We start from the raw sequence: 16,614 nt of genomic DNA on the forward strand, positions 1-16,614 counted from the left end.
GACATAACTCCCTGGGGGTACATGCTAAATTGTAGTCAGCCGAGCGGGCACCATAGTTTATTACCCCCTTACAGCTTTCAGTAGGCGGGACAGACGCTTAAGTTGCCCAAGCTGACAGTAATCTATTGAGACTCCCCACAGGGATAGATTGATCTAAAAATCTATGGAAATGGGGTGTTGGAGTGTGGACTGGTGGTAAATACTCCAGAAAGAGCTAAGCTACAGCTCAAAGATGAGCGCCAAAAAAATTACAGTGAAATCCAATCTGAATGTGACTTGATAGGTGATGTAATAAATGCCTTAATCTGAAATGAAGAGGTATTGATATCCACTATGGTATTGTCCAATTATTTGACTGGTGTATCACCTTACATTCTTTAAATGCTTAACTATGCCATATAAAGGAAATAACAGACTCATGTACACACATTTTTATTTCCTACATGTGTTCACCAATCCATATTTATTTTAATACTGAAGTGATAGGCCTTTTCTGCAATCTGCTTTCACTAAATCTTCAGTTTTTCGATAAAGATGGAAAAATTGGCCTTGTATGAAAAAGGGCAAAATCCTCATTTTCCAAGCCTTTTGAAAGATCGTAAACACTATCCTGAGTATGGACGTCATACACTCCGATTAGTGGGAAACAGACACTAACATTACCTTAAATAATGTGCAATAACAGCTACATAAAGTATATCAATGTATGCCCCCCCTGCATTCCAAACATTGCTGGGATTTTTCACAATAGGTGTCAGCACTCATTTTTTTATCCAAGAAGTATCTATGAACTGTGGGTATTCATAATAAAACATAATAAAACATAATGTATTTCAATGCCTTTGACTACTATTGTTCTGGCGTTTTTGATTATGTGCACTGCCACTGGTTCAAACTTGGATTTGTGGTTGGCTGCTTTTTGCGTTCACAATAGAATGCTCACCTGTATGCCCTGGCACTTGTTTTGTGGTATTCCCGACATCCACATATGTTTACCTGTTGGATAACGTCACTCTAAATATTTGTTATTCTCCCAAAAGAATGAATTTGTATTTTTTGTACACAATAGTCAAATGTCTACTCGTAATTGAATGATTAATCTGTGAGTGAAGCATCTGGAATGTCTTGAAAAAGAATGAAGGTACTAGTAAACATATGAATCATTTTTCAATTGTAACAGAATCTTCATTTGCAAGTGACATCTTTGCATGAGAAAATGTAAGAATAATGCGATGCAATAAGAATGACTAAATAAATAGAATTATCTGGAGTAACATGACCCATCTTATAATAATTGGGGAGACGGTACTCACTGAATAAAATATATATCTTCATGCACTCAATTTATTAAGACGGAAAAAACTTTTCACAAACTTGATGACAAATTTAGAATTTATCATTCCTTAAATGTTTAAATTACACAAATTACAAGTTAGCTAGTTACAACTACAATTCAAATCTAATACCCCGTTCACACTATGCTCAGTTATCCGGATAAGTTGCGAATTAGGTCACAATTCGAATAAATGCAGTAGTGTGAACGCAAGAGGATTTTGAAAATGCGCATTTTCAAAATCCTGCAAGCGAGGTGGATTTCTAAGCGCGATCCGGATAACTTACCGGAATCGACACCTGTACAGATCTTACTGCGCATGTGTGCAGATAAGTGCGGGTATCTATGAACGCTGGTTTATTACTTTAGCGATTGCACCAAACGTATTTGGAGGTCACCACTCACTACAACATGAGGAAACAAACTTATTTTGCCACCTTATACTTCTCAAGAATGCTGGAATGTCTTTTGAGTTGCATTTGTCGTCACAAATTTTTGTTGATATTTTAAGATTTCCTGTGCGGCGCATGCGCGAGTGTTCAAAACAGGAAGTTAAACCTGAAATTTTCAACGTGGGATTCGGATTCGCTTAGCGAGTGTGAACGCAATACCGAATCGGATTCCTTACGAAAAATCCGAATTATAGAAATGCGCATTTTGGCAACTGTAGTGTGAACGGGGTATAAAACATCACATCATGACCCGGACAATTTTCTTGCAGGTAAACAGACCTTCACTTCCACAAGGTGTACATGCACTCAGAACTTGATCCTTTGTCAATATTTACCAAGGCATTAACCTTTTAGAGTTTTTTTCTTTAAGCAAATGAGGGATTAAATTTACAGACATTATACAGACAATATACTTACTAGTAAAGTTTTTTTTTACTGAATTATTGCATGGTGCTCCATGAATTGCATGATTCTTTAGACCAATTTCAAAGATGATGTCTCAATAGTAGTCAATATTCACATGTTTCTGATTTCCAACCACATCATTGCATCTAAAACACCTTGTAAAATTTAATAAGTTTAAGTCTGAGCCTACTAAATGCAATTTTAAATAATAAAGCACTGACAACATTCTTTATCACTTTGCAACATACTATTTAAATTCTCTTCAAGTTTATCAGATATATTTCTCCTGAATTCTAAGTAGAAACCCATGTACTTGTCACAAAATGGGTGCCACAGCATTTAAACCACTTTCTGTCCCAGTCTTTTATCAAATGAATACTAATTTATCGGCCTTTTACCATCACTATTTAATAATATGACCCTAAAATGGGACTGCATTAAACACTGACCACAATAAGGGGAGTTATAAACAAATAATGAACTGACCACAACAAAGAAGAAACCTAGCCAATAACAACAGTTTACACCTACACATTTTAGTGTGGAGTGTTTGCATGTTAGTAAATCTGACATTCATTTATAATTTCACAAATTTATAATATGCCATTAGCTGTCACAGATAGCAATGACTGATACCACACCTGCACTTTCATTTTATTTTGTCTGATTCATTCTGAATAAATATCTATTTTAACACATCAACAATACAATAGTATGAAGAAAAATGCTGCTGTTAGAAAAAGTATGTGTTTGGTCTGACATATCTACCAGTAGTGCAATCCTTGCCTGCTGTATAATATTTCCATTCCTTCTTATTTCTTCTTGGTGCAAGACTCCTTTACCATTTACTGTTTGCCTCCTCAATCAACACCAGCATCAACAAGATACTAAAACAGGTGCATACTCACTTTTCTTCCTCTTTTTTTATTGCATTTGAAGAGATAATTAAAGTATATACAGAGAAGAACATTTCTGTGGTGAGGCCAATGGTTAAAGAAAATTATTTTAAAATCTGGTTAAATATTTGATATCGAACACTAAGGTCCTTGATTTTACTATTGTTCAGTACATTTTGAGACCTAAAAATACCCCCTTCCTTGCCAAAATATTCACACTCGTTAATACATTAACACGATTACTTTGAAATACTCTATGACTAGCAACATAACAATGACCCTGCCACAAAAGAAAATCACAGTGGCACTAATGGCCTTGCTCATGTCTATTTAATTACTCCCTGTATCTGGACAGTTACACATTTTATACATGTATACTTTATATTATCCTATGAGTCATCCTGGCAGGTATGGCTTCCATGACACCCCCACACTAGGTGTGAGGTAAAATATTGCCAGCATTCATACTGCACCTGGATAGGGGCAACCAGCCTCCCCCCCCCCCCCAACTCTTTGTCCTACCCGCACCTTTCTCTTGTTTCTTATATTTTTTTTTATTTTGGTCTATCTACAAAACTTACCAATATACTAAGCACAAACACAACATTAGGAGCTACCCTGAGCGGTCTTTTTCACCTCTTCCACTCTTTCTCTCTCTCTCTCTCTCTCTCCATCTCCAGCTGCCCCTCCCTCTTTCTCTATTTCTCTCTCTCTCATCTGTTTTCTATTGCTCATTCTCTCCTACTCAGACTCCCCATCACTTGTTTCTCATACACCTTTTTACTGTCTTTTTATAAAACACCTAACACAAGTGTAAAATAAGTACTACACAGCTCTCATCAATGCCAATCTATGTTAGAGCCAGGCCACATTGCAGTGTAAATGCACACAATTTCCGATAATGAAATAAGCATCATCTTCAGTGCGAGTGGCACCCAATATCAAGCATATGTATCTTGATTAAAATATATCTGATAGTATAACTGGTCATAGATCACTAAGTGCACTACCACAAAGTCCGAAATGAAATATGATTTTGGCTTTATTTTGGGAAAGACTGAAATTATTGCATCAATCAACCAAGGTTAAAGTGAAAGTTAGATAATTTCTTCTGAATAAAAAAATCGAGTCATTACCGTATCACGTTAACCATATTATTGCACACATTCTAAAACTGGATACAAGTTTCTACTAGTAAATGAATACAAACAAAAGTCTTTCTGCTATCTATGAGAGACACAAGTGGCCTATAATCCACTCAAGGTTCAATTTACAAATATTACAGATGTGATAGTGTGATAAGTGAGGAATTTACAGCTTGGCCAGTTTAATGACAAGTGTGTTGAAAGCTTTGTTGAAATAATACCAAGATCATGTAAAAAAATATGCTGGCTCAGTGAAGAATATAGTTACTAGTATGCTTTTGTCAAAATCATGTTTCAAAAATCTGGGAAATATACTCGAGTTGTAATTATCTCTTTATTGATCACATGGCTCATCATGACGCTGTATCCACACATATGCTGATATAGTGCATATCAATATTACCAATTATTACTCATCTGCACTGGCTAGCCTCGGCTGGTTCTAAATAAACATTTGTTTTCTGTCTTTAAATTCCTACCCAGCAGTACTGTCCGCGACAATATAAACTGGGTCCATTTGGCCTTTGAAAAGGACGGGCACACAAAGAGTTCGCGCTGCCAGCAGTTCATCATAAACCCAGTCACAGCCAAGAGAGGTATCGAGTTTCACCGACTTGGAGGTCCAGAGAAAGACGACAGCACCTGACTGGACGAATTATTTCAGAATTTTATCCAGAACTCTTAACAACTTGATCACTTACCTTCAAGAAGCACTAACTTGTCCATGTTGCACCTCTAACGTAGTTTATATTTTGTGCGCGGTTTTTGATCAAGGCGTCATCTTCCAAGCTTAATAATCCCAGCGTATCTAAAGAAGATTCTCCCCGATCTCTCTAACACATCCCATGAAATTTACATGCTCACTTGACCTACTTTGACCTCCCTTGTTTCAACCAATGGTCGAATGTTTCTCAAAATTCGTAAAAGTCCTTGTCATTGGACAAGAGGTGGAAAAGCTGAATGCTTCTTTCTCTTTATTCACATGTAAGCCTGGAAATTTATACATATGAGTGAATAAAGCATTTTGCTAAGGTACCCTCAGGATAATTGTAGTGCCCATTTCTTCTTATTTTGTTGAGAAATTGCAATATGTTTCTGACTTCCGCCATGCGTCAAACTCTGCGCAGATAGCTAAAAGTGAGCCACGTGCAGAGTGAAAATGGCGGCGGCCAGTAAGGATTAGCATTGCGATAAAGATCAAGGTGTAGTTGTCACATACTTCACCACCGATTTTGATTTCTAGCTTCCGTCAGGTAAGGTGAACTTTTGAATTTTTTGAAAATATAGGTCTATCTCAAATTGCAGAATTAAATAAGTTACCAAATAAAGCAAATTCATTGTAATATTTGATCTGCCACAGTGCGAAGTATATCGGTGACGATCGGGTTTATTATTGCGGCCTAAAGATATCGTTACCTTACTCTCACATTATACCATATATATATATATATATATATATATATATATATATATATATATATATATATATATATATCATTTAAAAATCGTATATAGGGTCTTGTTGATTTATCATTTGCAAACACATTTTCCATTGTTAGATAAAGTGTAGAAACCCCATGACATTTTAATTATTTTCTGCAATACCTCCTAAACTGACATCCATTTTTACCTTGTTGACAGCGACTGCCATTTTCCTCAAATCCAAGATGAAAGATATTCCAGCAAACTATACCAGTGCATTGGTCCCTTTTGCTGCCGCCTCCCTGGACTGCCTGGAGAATGGAAGAAGCAGTGCAAATGAGGACCCATCGCAATCGTGTATTTTGTCAGGTGTAATGAAAAGTAAGTATGGATTTTTTTAAATCTATAGCACCTAGACTATGTGTTTTAGAGTGTTCAAATTATTACTTGACTTACCTTGCGTCGATGTTAGTCAATCACCTGATTTCCAGGAACTTTCTTGGAACCGTTCTCGCAAAGACATCCTCAATATGTATAGTGCCTTCAAGCAGAATGCTATTTTTAACTGCACTTACATCTCCTAGATATCTGGTTCTGTGCAGTTTCCTTTGCACTTTGACCCCAAGGCACTACAAATCTCAAAACAACAAAATTATTGGCCTCTTTCTTCTTTGTGATTGAAAGAGGAAAAAAATGAAAAGGCAAAAATGTGTCTGCAACTTTCCTCACTGACTTTGCAGCATCTGACAAAAGATCTTTACTTCACTGATAATATTTACTTTGATGCTATAAGGTAAATTAAAAGCATGTCTTAAGTGTAAAAGATTTTTGGCATTTTTTTCCTAGAACGGTGCATATGTCACCATGGGTGTATTTTTAACAAATAAGATAGATAAAAATTAAGAAATACATTCAGAAAAAATTAAAACAAAAAGTCTGGTGTCAGAATATTCACTGACACATCCCCTGTTCTGTACTGTAACCTCAAGTGAAATTACTAAAATGATCTCTTTTTCATTGCAGGTGGCAGATTAGCCTGGATCGCAAGAGGAGATGCCTTGGAAGTCGTGAACATTGCCACAGGAGCCAGAAAGGCAGCTTGGAAGTTTGGCGCTGTTCTTCAAGAAGAAAGAAGTCCCACGATTACCTGCGTAGCAGAATACAGCTTCGCTAATGCTCCAAAGCTTCTGATTGGTTTAGAAACAGGGGTGCATGCTGGGATGCTGTGCATGTTCGACATTAAGACGTCCAAAGTTGTAAAGGCTGTGGACTTTATGCACAAGGTAAGAGTCATGAAAGGGCTGTCTTTTTTTGCCGAATTTATACCAATTTATAGATGAAATGGTTTTGAGATTTTGAAAGTTTGTTAGATTTGGCATTGTTTTGTCCTAATTAATATGGGATAAAAAGCTTGAACTCAAATAAAGATCAGTTTTTATTTGTGCAGATTATTTAAATTTTCTACAAGACTGTAATAAATATTTTATGTTTATGTGTGTAAATAACATGTATATATTAATCTTGGTATTTTCACCCAGGTGACAGCAGTAGAACCAGTTACCAATGTCCTGGCCACTGAGGCCCCCCTGCAAGTGCTGTCGGAACACCTTAGATGTTTCTGTGGAGTGGTTGCCGTGGGAACACAATATGGCCACCTGTATTTGATTGGTGGGTTTCTGTAGTAGATTTTAATTGCTTCTCTTTAGATTAATTTTTTTTTATTATCATTGTTATTTGTTTGTTTATTTACATATATTTAGTTGAAACCCCAACAAGAAGTTAACTAATACTCTAAGGTACCCAGCACATTGTCACATGATAAAGTAATACCATTAAATGTATTAAAATTATATACCTTTTTATTTTTGTTATTATTAAAATTAATTATTATTCCTTTTTAGATATGTGTCTTGATGATTCACATGATGATTCAGATGAGCTTCTGCCGCATGCGCTACATGTGTTTACGACCAAGGCACGTGACGTGATGAGACGCAGAGATGATGCACTGACAAGAGGAGAGATTCTGGCGCTACATCTCAATAGTAAGATGATGCATGAACCTAAGGAATTAGCAGTTAGTGAAATAGGCCCGTGGTAGTACATTTCTTTTTGGGGGGAGTATTCTTCAAGTATGCCATCTGTGTCAAAAACTTTAAAACCTTATGGTACTTTCATTCTACTGACCCAAAGCAGCAACAGTAGCCAGTAACAGCAAAAACTTTACATGCTTCTAGTCTGTGGGATGAGGCCAGTATTTACATCAAAGAATGAGAGTGCCCTGTATCTTTTATACAGCAATGATAACTGCCTATGTCTGAGCAAGTTGCTCCAACATTGTGTAAGGAATAATTGAATAAGTAAAGATTTAGAAATATGAAATATGAAATATGCTCATTGCCCTTCTTCCTGATTAAAATATTCTTTTTTGTCTGTATTTTCAGATAATGCTCAAGTCAGAGGGACATTCCAATATGTCCAACCTGATGGAGAGTTGCTAGAGTCCTACATTGCAGGTATCTGAGCTTTTTTTTTCTGATTTCATATTTTTTATTTACTATTTCATCTTTTTATATTTTTTTAATTACTCAGGCATTGCAAAATCACTTTTTTTTAACTCCAGAGGAGGTATTTGTGAGTAGCCTGAAGTTTGTTCACCCTATTGTAAATAAGCGTAGTGTAATTGCATCAGAATTGACAGTAGACTATATTGTGCATCATTATTTTCTGCATTTTTTCTGTACATTTGACAGCTTTGCTGCTGTGTTTAAAATTACCCAAGCATTGTAAAATCACATCCTTTTTTTATTCCAGAGGAGGTATTTGTGACCAGCCTGAAGTTTGTTCACCCTATAGGTACTCTGATCGTGGGATTTAACTTTGGTTGTTTCCAGATGTGGAGGCTGTATGAACCTGTGCTAGAGTAAGTGGGACCTTTAAGAATAATGAAGTTGAATTGCATCTTATGATAAATCATTATGTTATTATCAAAATGTCTTTGCAAGTGGCATTTCTACTTTTTTCTTCAGACAAATAATGTTTTTTTCCTAATTGGTGACAGCTCATTAATAGTTAACCAAACACTGCATTGGTCCAAAAGAAAATGGATTTAAATAACTAAAACTTATGTTTATTTTTCATTTGTTTGTTTAAGAAAAATTCTGTGTTTAATTTCTGTTCCAGTTTCAGTTCTAAGTTAGACATTGACGACGTATGCCCCATCACACACTTTGCCTACCAAGAACCAGAAAATGATCCGCGGAACTTCTGTTACCTCTGGGTCGCGAGAGGGCCTCTGCCGTCTGATGCAGGGTGAGTGCAATACTTGCTCATAATGTCACAGTTAACACACTGTCACATCTTACACACTGTCACACCTAACACAATCATTTAAGTAGAGTTATGCCCTACAGGCCATTAGGCATATATACCCTGTATATACTTTCAAATAATAGTTGTATATTTATATTTTATATTCAAAATTCTTATATTTAAATTGTCAGTTGAAATATTTCTTGGTTTCCTCAAATGTGTTTGTCTTCATTATATATAGGACTTTGATAAACTTTCATATTACAGTTATAGATTTATATTTTATATTCAGTATTCTTTGTATTAATAAGTGTAATATATTTTTGGTCTCTTCAGGCAGGACATTGTCAGTACAGTCCAGTTGTATCAGCTCTCCTTCCAGCGCAGGATATGGTATGACAGTTATGGTGTGCTATATGAGGTGAGGAAAAGGAATTAGACAACAAATCTGGCAAATATACATACATTACAGTGAATATGTATTGTGTATTTTTAAAATTCCTATGCTACACAAACATCATAAGTTGCCAAGGGTCAATTGGACCAAGGCATCAGATATATATATAAATTGTATATATATGAGTCTCTCTCTCATCAAGTATTTCTATTTTATCTCTTTCCTTTCTGAAACCCCTGTTACTTTATTCCCTCTATTCCATAATATATCTTCACTTTCAGGACTTGTTATCTGTGGGAGTTAGACTAGAACACGAGCTGCTTACGACCAACCTAAGTGCCTACCACGAGAATGTGGGGAGTCGTGTGATCTCATGTTTCACTGTGGAGAACCAAAGATATCAGAGACCTCCCAGGATAGAGACTGAGGACTCCTTTGATGAAGGTGATATAACAATTGTGTTGGAGTCTCATAAGAATTTGAGACTAAATGTTTTTCTTTTTCATTCAGGCCAAAAAATTCATTCAATTTTGCCATGAAATGAATGGGCATTATTTTACCTGTGATCTTGTCTTCTTTTATCCTAACTGAAAAGTTGTATTTAGTTGTGTGCAGAAGATGTATAATACACAAATGATACTAAGTAGGCAAGTATCTTAAAATTCTTGAATTCATGAATAAGACTAAAAATTGACCTTGCACATCTCAAATTAAATGGCTTATGTTATTTATTGGAGCGTCATATTTCATGATTTCCCTCCTCCTCTCCCCCAGGTGCTCATGGACCAGACCTTAGTCTGTGTCTATTTGCCTGGGAGGTGACGTCCTCGGCAGACCCCAGCAAGACCACCTGTTATCTGGGCCTCTTTGACATGAACCGCTGGTACCATGCCCAGATGCCTGTGGCTGTCAGGTAGGTTAATTTATGTGACCTGAATTGGTGTGATAATTAATGTGACCTAGATTTTTTGTTAGATATTATTATTATTATTATTATTTTTTTTTTTTTTGTAGCATGAATTAAATGTGAAGTAGTTGACAAGTAAAAATTTCAACCAAACAAAGGATTTATCTTTAGTTTGAGGCAATGTTGAGAATAAGTGGATATTTCGTGGTTGCTCATCTAACAGTTTTTTATCAGCTTGCCATTAACAGTTAATAATTCACATAAATATATGTAGAATTTGATCCGTAGAATTCTATAAAATTTGTATTTATACAAGCTGTGCCTATTTTTCAGATATTCTTCCGCCCACCCAGACTTGTGTGCATTTTTTGGCATGTTTTCTCTAGACAGTGTTGTCAAGGTTACCGAGCCAGATGACATATTGGTAAGTGTTTTCCGCAGTATGGACAAAGCTTCCTGGTATTTGCATTTTTACCAAAATTGAGTAACAGCTACTTGGAGTCAATATTTGCTTCTTTCATATTTTGTGTTGAACTCTCTGCAATGTAAAGGCATTTATGCCATCTGATTTTAACTGTAGAGTTGGTGTTATATTTGGTGTAACATCAAATATGATATTGTTGTGGTCGAGACAGTGATTTCATTAAGTGTGTTAGTTGAGACAGTGGCTGTGACACATTGTGTTTTTTCCTCCAGGCTGTCCATGTGGACTGGGACACAGTAACTCGCTACCTCTCCCACTATGTACCTCCACCAGAGCTGCAGTTCTTCCCCTCTTCTTTAGCCTTCAGTGAGTATTAGCTTGGTGTGTCACTCCTGGGAAAACTGGGGCACAGAAAAATAATTTTTATTTTTTTTTTTTATCATTTATTTATTTATTTATTTTTGCTTTTGAGACGCCAATGTCTAGCAGAAATTAGCCAAGAACTGAACTAATTTTACAAAATTTTATCAGCCCAATTGTGTATTTATTATCAATTAAATGAGGGGTCAGTTTAACTCTTGTAGGGTTGTGCTGTGGCAAGTGCTGTAACACCTACCAATATTGATGTGACATTTAGATGTAGGGTGAAAATGTCATGTTTTATAGGTAGAAGATAACTTTTAAAGCCTTTTTAGTCTAAGAAAACCTTTTTACCATCACCACTGAAGATGAAAAAAAAAACTCATTATCACCACTTTATTTTTTGCTGGTTAAAATATGTCTTATTTCTAGATGCAACTTGTGTGACAGAGACAGGAGTCATCCAAGCAAGATTCCTAGGAATTCAGAGACAGGTAGGGGACATGACATACGTTTTTGAAGATTTATAAAACAGCATAGTCATTAAAAAGATTCTAAGCTACTTAATGTGTTGTAATAAACTTTAACAAGATGATTATACCATTGACTGTTTTAGATTAGAAGCCTGTGGCAAAAATTGGCATAAGTTGTTAAGTATTGTTTACTGTAAATGCAGCCTAGTAATAAGAATGAGAATTTTAAGCAGTACTGTGATATATGTGTAGACAAGTATAAAACAACATATCGACCCTTTCCATTTTCCAGCTGAATAATATACAAAGGCATATTAGGATCTTTTTGACCAACAATGACATATACCTCCTTCCACCACATATTGGCCAATTCGTGCTTACCTTTAATACCTACGTTTTCCAGTAAAACACGGTCTCCTACCTGAGGGAATACACCACACGCCTGAAGGTCATACCTACTCTTATTGTCAGATCTTTTCTTTTCCATTCTTCTGTTTGCTATTCCATAGGCTGTTTCCAATCTGTCTCGTACCTTACCTATGTATTCATCATAGTCTTCATGCTCGTCCTCTGTGTACAATTCGAACATTACATCTACCCCAAGACTGGAGGCCCTCCCGAACATTAGGTAAAAGGGGCTGTACCCAGTGGATTCGTGCACAGTGCAATTATATGTATGTACTAATGAAAACAAATGGACTTTCCAGTTTTCCTTATGTTCATCACTGAGAGTACGAAACATGCTTATCAAAGTTCTATTGAACCGTTCAGTAACTGCATTTCCCATTGGACGATTAAGACTTGTCCTAGACTTCTCCACATCAAGCATATTACACATTTGTTTTATTACTCTCGAAGTTTCGCCCCTGACCACTATGCAGTCTCAATGGAAACCCATAATGCACCATGAAATTGTCATGAAGTACCTTTGCTGCTGTCTCCGCTGACTCTTTCTTCATTGGTATCGCCCATGCATATTTTGTGAACACATCCGTAACTACTAAGATGTTACTTATCTTTCCCCGTGATTCTTCTAGCCCTAAAAAATCCATAGACACCAATTCCATGGGCTGTGAAGCAACTAAGTGGTCCATTTGAGCTCTTTCAGGTAAATGTGGGCTCTTCTCCAGCTGACATGACCTACAATTCTTTACTTTGTTTCTCACAAAGTTAGTCATGCCTGGCCAAATAACCCATTCTTTTAAAGTAAAAAGTGTTCTATCTCTACCCATATCATCATGAGAAGTAAAAAAAAAACTATTTTGCCAAGCTGTCAGTATTACCAACCGATTCCTGTGATACAAAACATCATCTCTCACCTTAAGCTTCTTCCAGGATCTCTGGAAAGGCTTCATTCTTTCTTATCGAGGAAGGTCTTTTAACTCACCTGAAGTACCAATCACTTCCAATAATTGGGCTGTTCTCGGGTCGTTGTCTGTGTCCTCCAATTTCGTGGTCGTACGAATGGGGATTTCAGGGGGGATGGGTAAGATAAGAGTTTATTCAGCCATTAATATATAAATACAAAATTCATATAAAAGGGAAATTGGACTGCTATTCGGGTTACAAATTATAAATAAATTATAAATAAATAAATTATAAATTTCCATTTTTGTTGTTAAAATAAGACACAGCAGATGGGTAAAAACTCTTTAAAAACCTTTTAGATCCCTTAAAAGTTAAAAGCCTGCAGTTGCTCGGTAAAAATTAAAAAATTTGGGTTGTCCAAACCTACGCCAGGGACGTTCTCGGGGACTTGTCTATCTCCTTCCTATTCGTAATTGTGCAAATAGGGATGTCACGGTCAGAAGGAGGGTGTACAAGCCACATGGGTAGCTCTCCACACTTATATTTACGCACTCGTTGGCAATACTTGACGAGAAGAGTTCTGATACCACCAATGTCGTAAAAAAAGTCTCTCTGAAGGTGCATAATGAGCACTCCGTGTATCTTCACATAACCAACAATTCATACGACAGTAAATGACGATCTGCGGCCTCTGAATAGTCTGAAAGTATACAGAGTTAATGAACAGAGTTATTGGCTGAATTATGGTATCGGAATAGCAGTGCTGGTCATTACAGTTGTTACTTCGTCTCACCTTGGTTGATCGCAAACCAAGACATCACAACAGTGAAAATTCTTCTCTGCTGAACAATAGCACATTCCGTTCACTGTAAAGGAAGGGTCAGGTTTTCAATCAGTTGCATCTTTCTCCAAGTTTAGATCTCACAGAGTTCATCAATGTCCACATAAATATAACATTGGAAACAGGAATAGTCAGCAAAATCCTGTCGACTGCGCCATTTGTAGCTGAGTATAAAACAACAAATTGACTATGCTGTAAATAAGCAAAAGGTCCTTTATTCTAATTTCCACATACATCAGACGAACTTCTACTGACCCAAAATAACAAAGAATAGTATGGCGCGGGGAACTTTTATATCCTCTCACATGACTGAAAAAGCGGGAATACTTGAGGCAATACCTTGATATCTTGTAACCCTGTTACATATGCATATTGGGGTTTAAGAAAGAGGTGAGAGGTTTTCTTCCACTTAAGCAAGTTATAACCAAACTTATTATTTTTATAGGCTCTTTCTCAGCTTGTTTGGAGAGGTCCCATTGGTCTTGTGGAGCCATTTGAAGTGTTCAATTCCTGCCTCGGTGCTGGACTTTTACCCAAGAGTGTCGAGCTGGCCGCTAGTAACTTGACTGCAGTATGTATATTTGTATATATATGTGTGTATATATATATATAGCTTGTGTTTGTATAGTATGCATGTGCATATGTTTTCAAGAATAAGGGCAATGTTTTACTTGATTGCAATGCCTTTGATTTATCAAGTGTCACATTTGACTAAAATTTTGGTCTGGTGTGTGTGCGTGTGTGTCTGTGTGGACTGCAAAAGTATGGCATGCATATTTATTGTATGTATAGTATTCATATTTATCATATGTATATGTATAGTATGCATTTGTATAGTAAAAATATGTATAGGATGCATATGTTTCCAGGAATATGTGCAATAGATTATTTAATTGGAATGTCACCTATTTATCTTAGGTCAAATTTGATAAAATTTAGGTTTTAAGTTTCTTTGTGAAACTGATGAACAAACATTTGTTTGAAGAGTGAATGAGATGTGTTTGTTTACATTGCAGCAAGCACAGAGAGAAAACTTGCTGTCTGTTGCCCTTAACCATGGTGCCGCAGGGTTCATTACATCGTGTGTCTCCCAGTTTGCAGAAGGAGGTAGGAAAGTGATGTAATGAGGCGCAGAGACATGTCTGTTAGTCCTTGATCTGTTGAAATTAGCTATTGAAATGTCATTTTTGTCTCAATTTCTATTCACCTAATTTTGAGACATGTTAGACTTGGAATAATATATATTTGATTGGTTACAAGAAGTTGAAAAACATGTCTTTGACATTTTTTCATTGATTTGAATCAAATTTTTTGTTTTCTTATTTTCCACATGAGAATACAGTTAGATATTTCTGTGAAAGTTTATTAAGTTTCTTGTATGGATAACAAAGTTGAGTGACCTATAAACCATCATGACATCATTCCAGAGTTTGTTCATGCAGGATGCACCTTGCGGTTTATTCTGGACTGGGCTTGGGGCAAAGTGGCGCAAGTGAAAGACTCATTGGACAAATTGTGTAAGTATTCAGATATTTATTTATTTATTTTATTGTTGTTGTTGTCTAACCTTCATCCCATAATGTTTTCAGACTACTTCGTTATTGTTTTTCTTTGCCAGATTGTTATTTCCATGTATTTATTAATCCCCTTTCATTTATATTCATTTTTTTCTTTGAAAACCCTCGTTTTATGAACCACCACCTCTCTCCTCTCTCAGGTGTGCCTTTGTATGACTGTTCGGGGATGCCCTTAGAGCAGCAGGGGCTCCAGTTGTTCCACCAGCACCAGCTCCAACTGACCAACCTGCAGACCATTGTCCAGGTGCTGATGACCAACTCTGGACCCTCTACTAGCCAAGGTAAGTATTTTTTATATACTTTTTTCACTCTGTACAACAGTCACAAAATGCACAATTTACTATAACAGATCATTTACAGCACTGTGACAAAAGGGACACATTGACACTGTCACCTATTACAGAGGCAGTGTCACTTCATTCTGAACAATCTTTTGTGATCAAAACAAATGATCTCATGTTATTCATAGAGAACCTACACACAAATAAATTGCCATCACATAATTATGAATTATGTTTATATAATTGCAGGTCTTGGTGACTTGGACATGAAGTTTAGGGTGGTGACATTGATAAATCAGTTCTACCAGGCTGTGTCTTGGTGCCTTAGTAACAACTTACTTCCAGAGTTTGATGGTATGTTTGCAGTTAATCCTGAATTGAACTTTTTGATTACAAAACGATGTTTTCTAACATTTATAAAAAGATTGATTGTATTTGATATTTGTTTGCCGCTCTCTCTCTCTCTCTCTCTCTCTCTCTCTCTCTCTCTCTCTCTCTCTCTCTCTCTCTCTCTCTCTCTCTCTCTCTCTCTCTCTCTCCTTTGTAAGGTTAATTATTCATGTATTAATTCATTTTATCTGTTAGAATTTTTTTAGCTAATACATTTTAGGCGGTTTACTTTATGTAATATTTTCAATCATTTTCCCTACAGAAGCAGAGTCTCCCCCTAGTGGCCAGTACTGTTACCCTGCCTCTGTCCTCAGCCATGAGTACCAGGCCAGGCGACAACAGATTAGCAGACTGCACAGGTAGATATTGTCTCAGACACAGAGATTTTCAGATGGTGCAATCTGATCATGGCAGTTGTCTCACACATAATTGGACTGAGCATGGATACAGATTTTTATTTCATACGTCACGCCCCCAAAAACATATTTCTTATCTCCCTAACCTACTTATCCTATTCTAACCTCCTCCTTTAGATGTTTAAAAAGTTTCATTAGTTTGGTGAATAATGCTTTTTAATAGAGATTAAAAATCACTTTTATCACATACTGAGCAATTTCTCTTTATCACAAATAGAGAATGAGAGATATTTTGATGTACTGATCTGAGGAGGATGATGAATGTCACATGGATA

At 36.3% G+C, this 16,614-nt stretch overlaps 2 protein-coding genes across 15 annotated transcripts in view; one reads left to right on the plus strand and one right to left on the minus strand.

Moving 5' to 3' along the window:
* Positions 1-5,271, minus strand: part of LOC106173481 (uncharacterized) — a 56,706-nt gene extending 51,435 nt beyond the window's left edge. For 3 of the 14 annotated variants that reach the window (XM_086995210.1, XM_086995216.1, XM_086995222.1), the window contains exon 1: positions 4,933-5,264. In XM_086995210.1, coding sequence (XP_086851336.1) covers positions 4,933-4,957 — 25 coding nt within the window. In that variant the 5' untranslated portion in view covers positions 4,958-5,264. Of the gene's footprint in view, positions 1-4,932 lie in introns of all 14 variants that reach the window. The other 11 variants (XM_086995219.1, XM_086995213.1, XM_086995218.1 and 8 more) reach the window with 9 other exon arrangements.
* A 66-nt stretch (positions 5,272-5,337) lies between these two features.
* LOC106159921 (protein ELYS-like) lies at positions 5,338-16,286 on the plus strand. Its single transcript, XM_086995604.1, has 20 exons — positions 5,338-5,484; positions 5,873-6,034; positions 6,677-6,936; positions 7,192-7,321; positions 7,555-7,698; positions 8,098-8,169; positions 8,468-8,576; positions 8,837-8,965; positions 9,302-9,386; positions 9,644-9,806; positions 10,137-10,275; positions 10,603-10,693; positions 10,966-11,059; positions 11,486-11,547; positions 14,121-14,246; positions 14,692-14,782; positions 15,103-15,192; positions 15,393-15,533; positions 15,783-15,887; positions 16,186-16,286. The coding sequence occupies exons 2-20, from the start codon at positions 5,899-5,901 to the stop codon at positions 16,284-16,286; spliced, it is 2,268 nt and encodes a 755-aa protein (XP_086851730.1). The 5' UTR covers positions 5,338-5,484; positions 5,873-5,898.
* The last annotated feature ends 328 nt before the right edge of the window (positions 16,287-16,614 follow it).

The sequence above is a fragment of the Lingula anatina genome, chromosome 9 (genome assembly GCF_051362555.1).
Source record: "Lingula anatina isolate TDL-2025a chromosome 9, LinAna3.0, whole genome shotgun sequence".
NCBI lineage: Eukaryota > Metazoa > Brachiopoda > Lingulata > Lingulida > Lingulidae > Lingula > Lingula anatina.

Coding starts and splice junctions, on each gene's coding strand:
- LOC106159921 (XM_086995604.1), top strand. CDS start 5,899: ATGAAAGATATTCCAGCAAACTATACCAGTGCATTGGTCCCTTTTGCT. Junction 8,170..8,467: donor GCTAGAGTCCTACATTGCAG/GTATCTGAGCTT, acceptor TTTTTATTCCAG/AGGAGGTATTTGTGACCAGC. Junction 8,966..9,301: donor CCTCTGCCGTCTGATGCAGG/GTGAGTGCAATA, acceptor TGGTCTCTTCAG/GCAGGACATTGTCAGTACAG.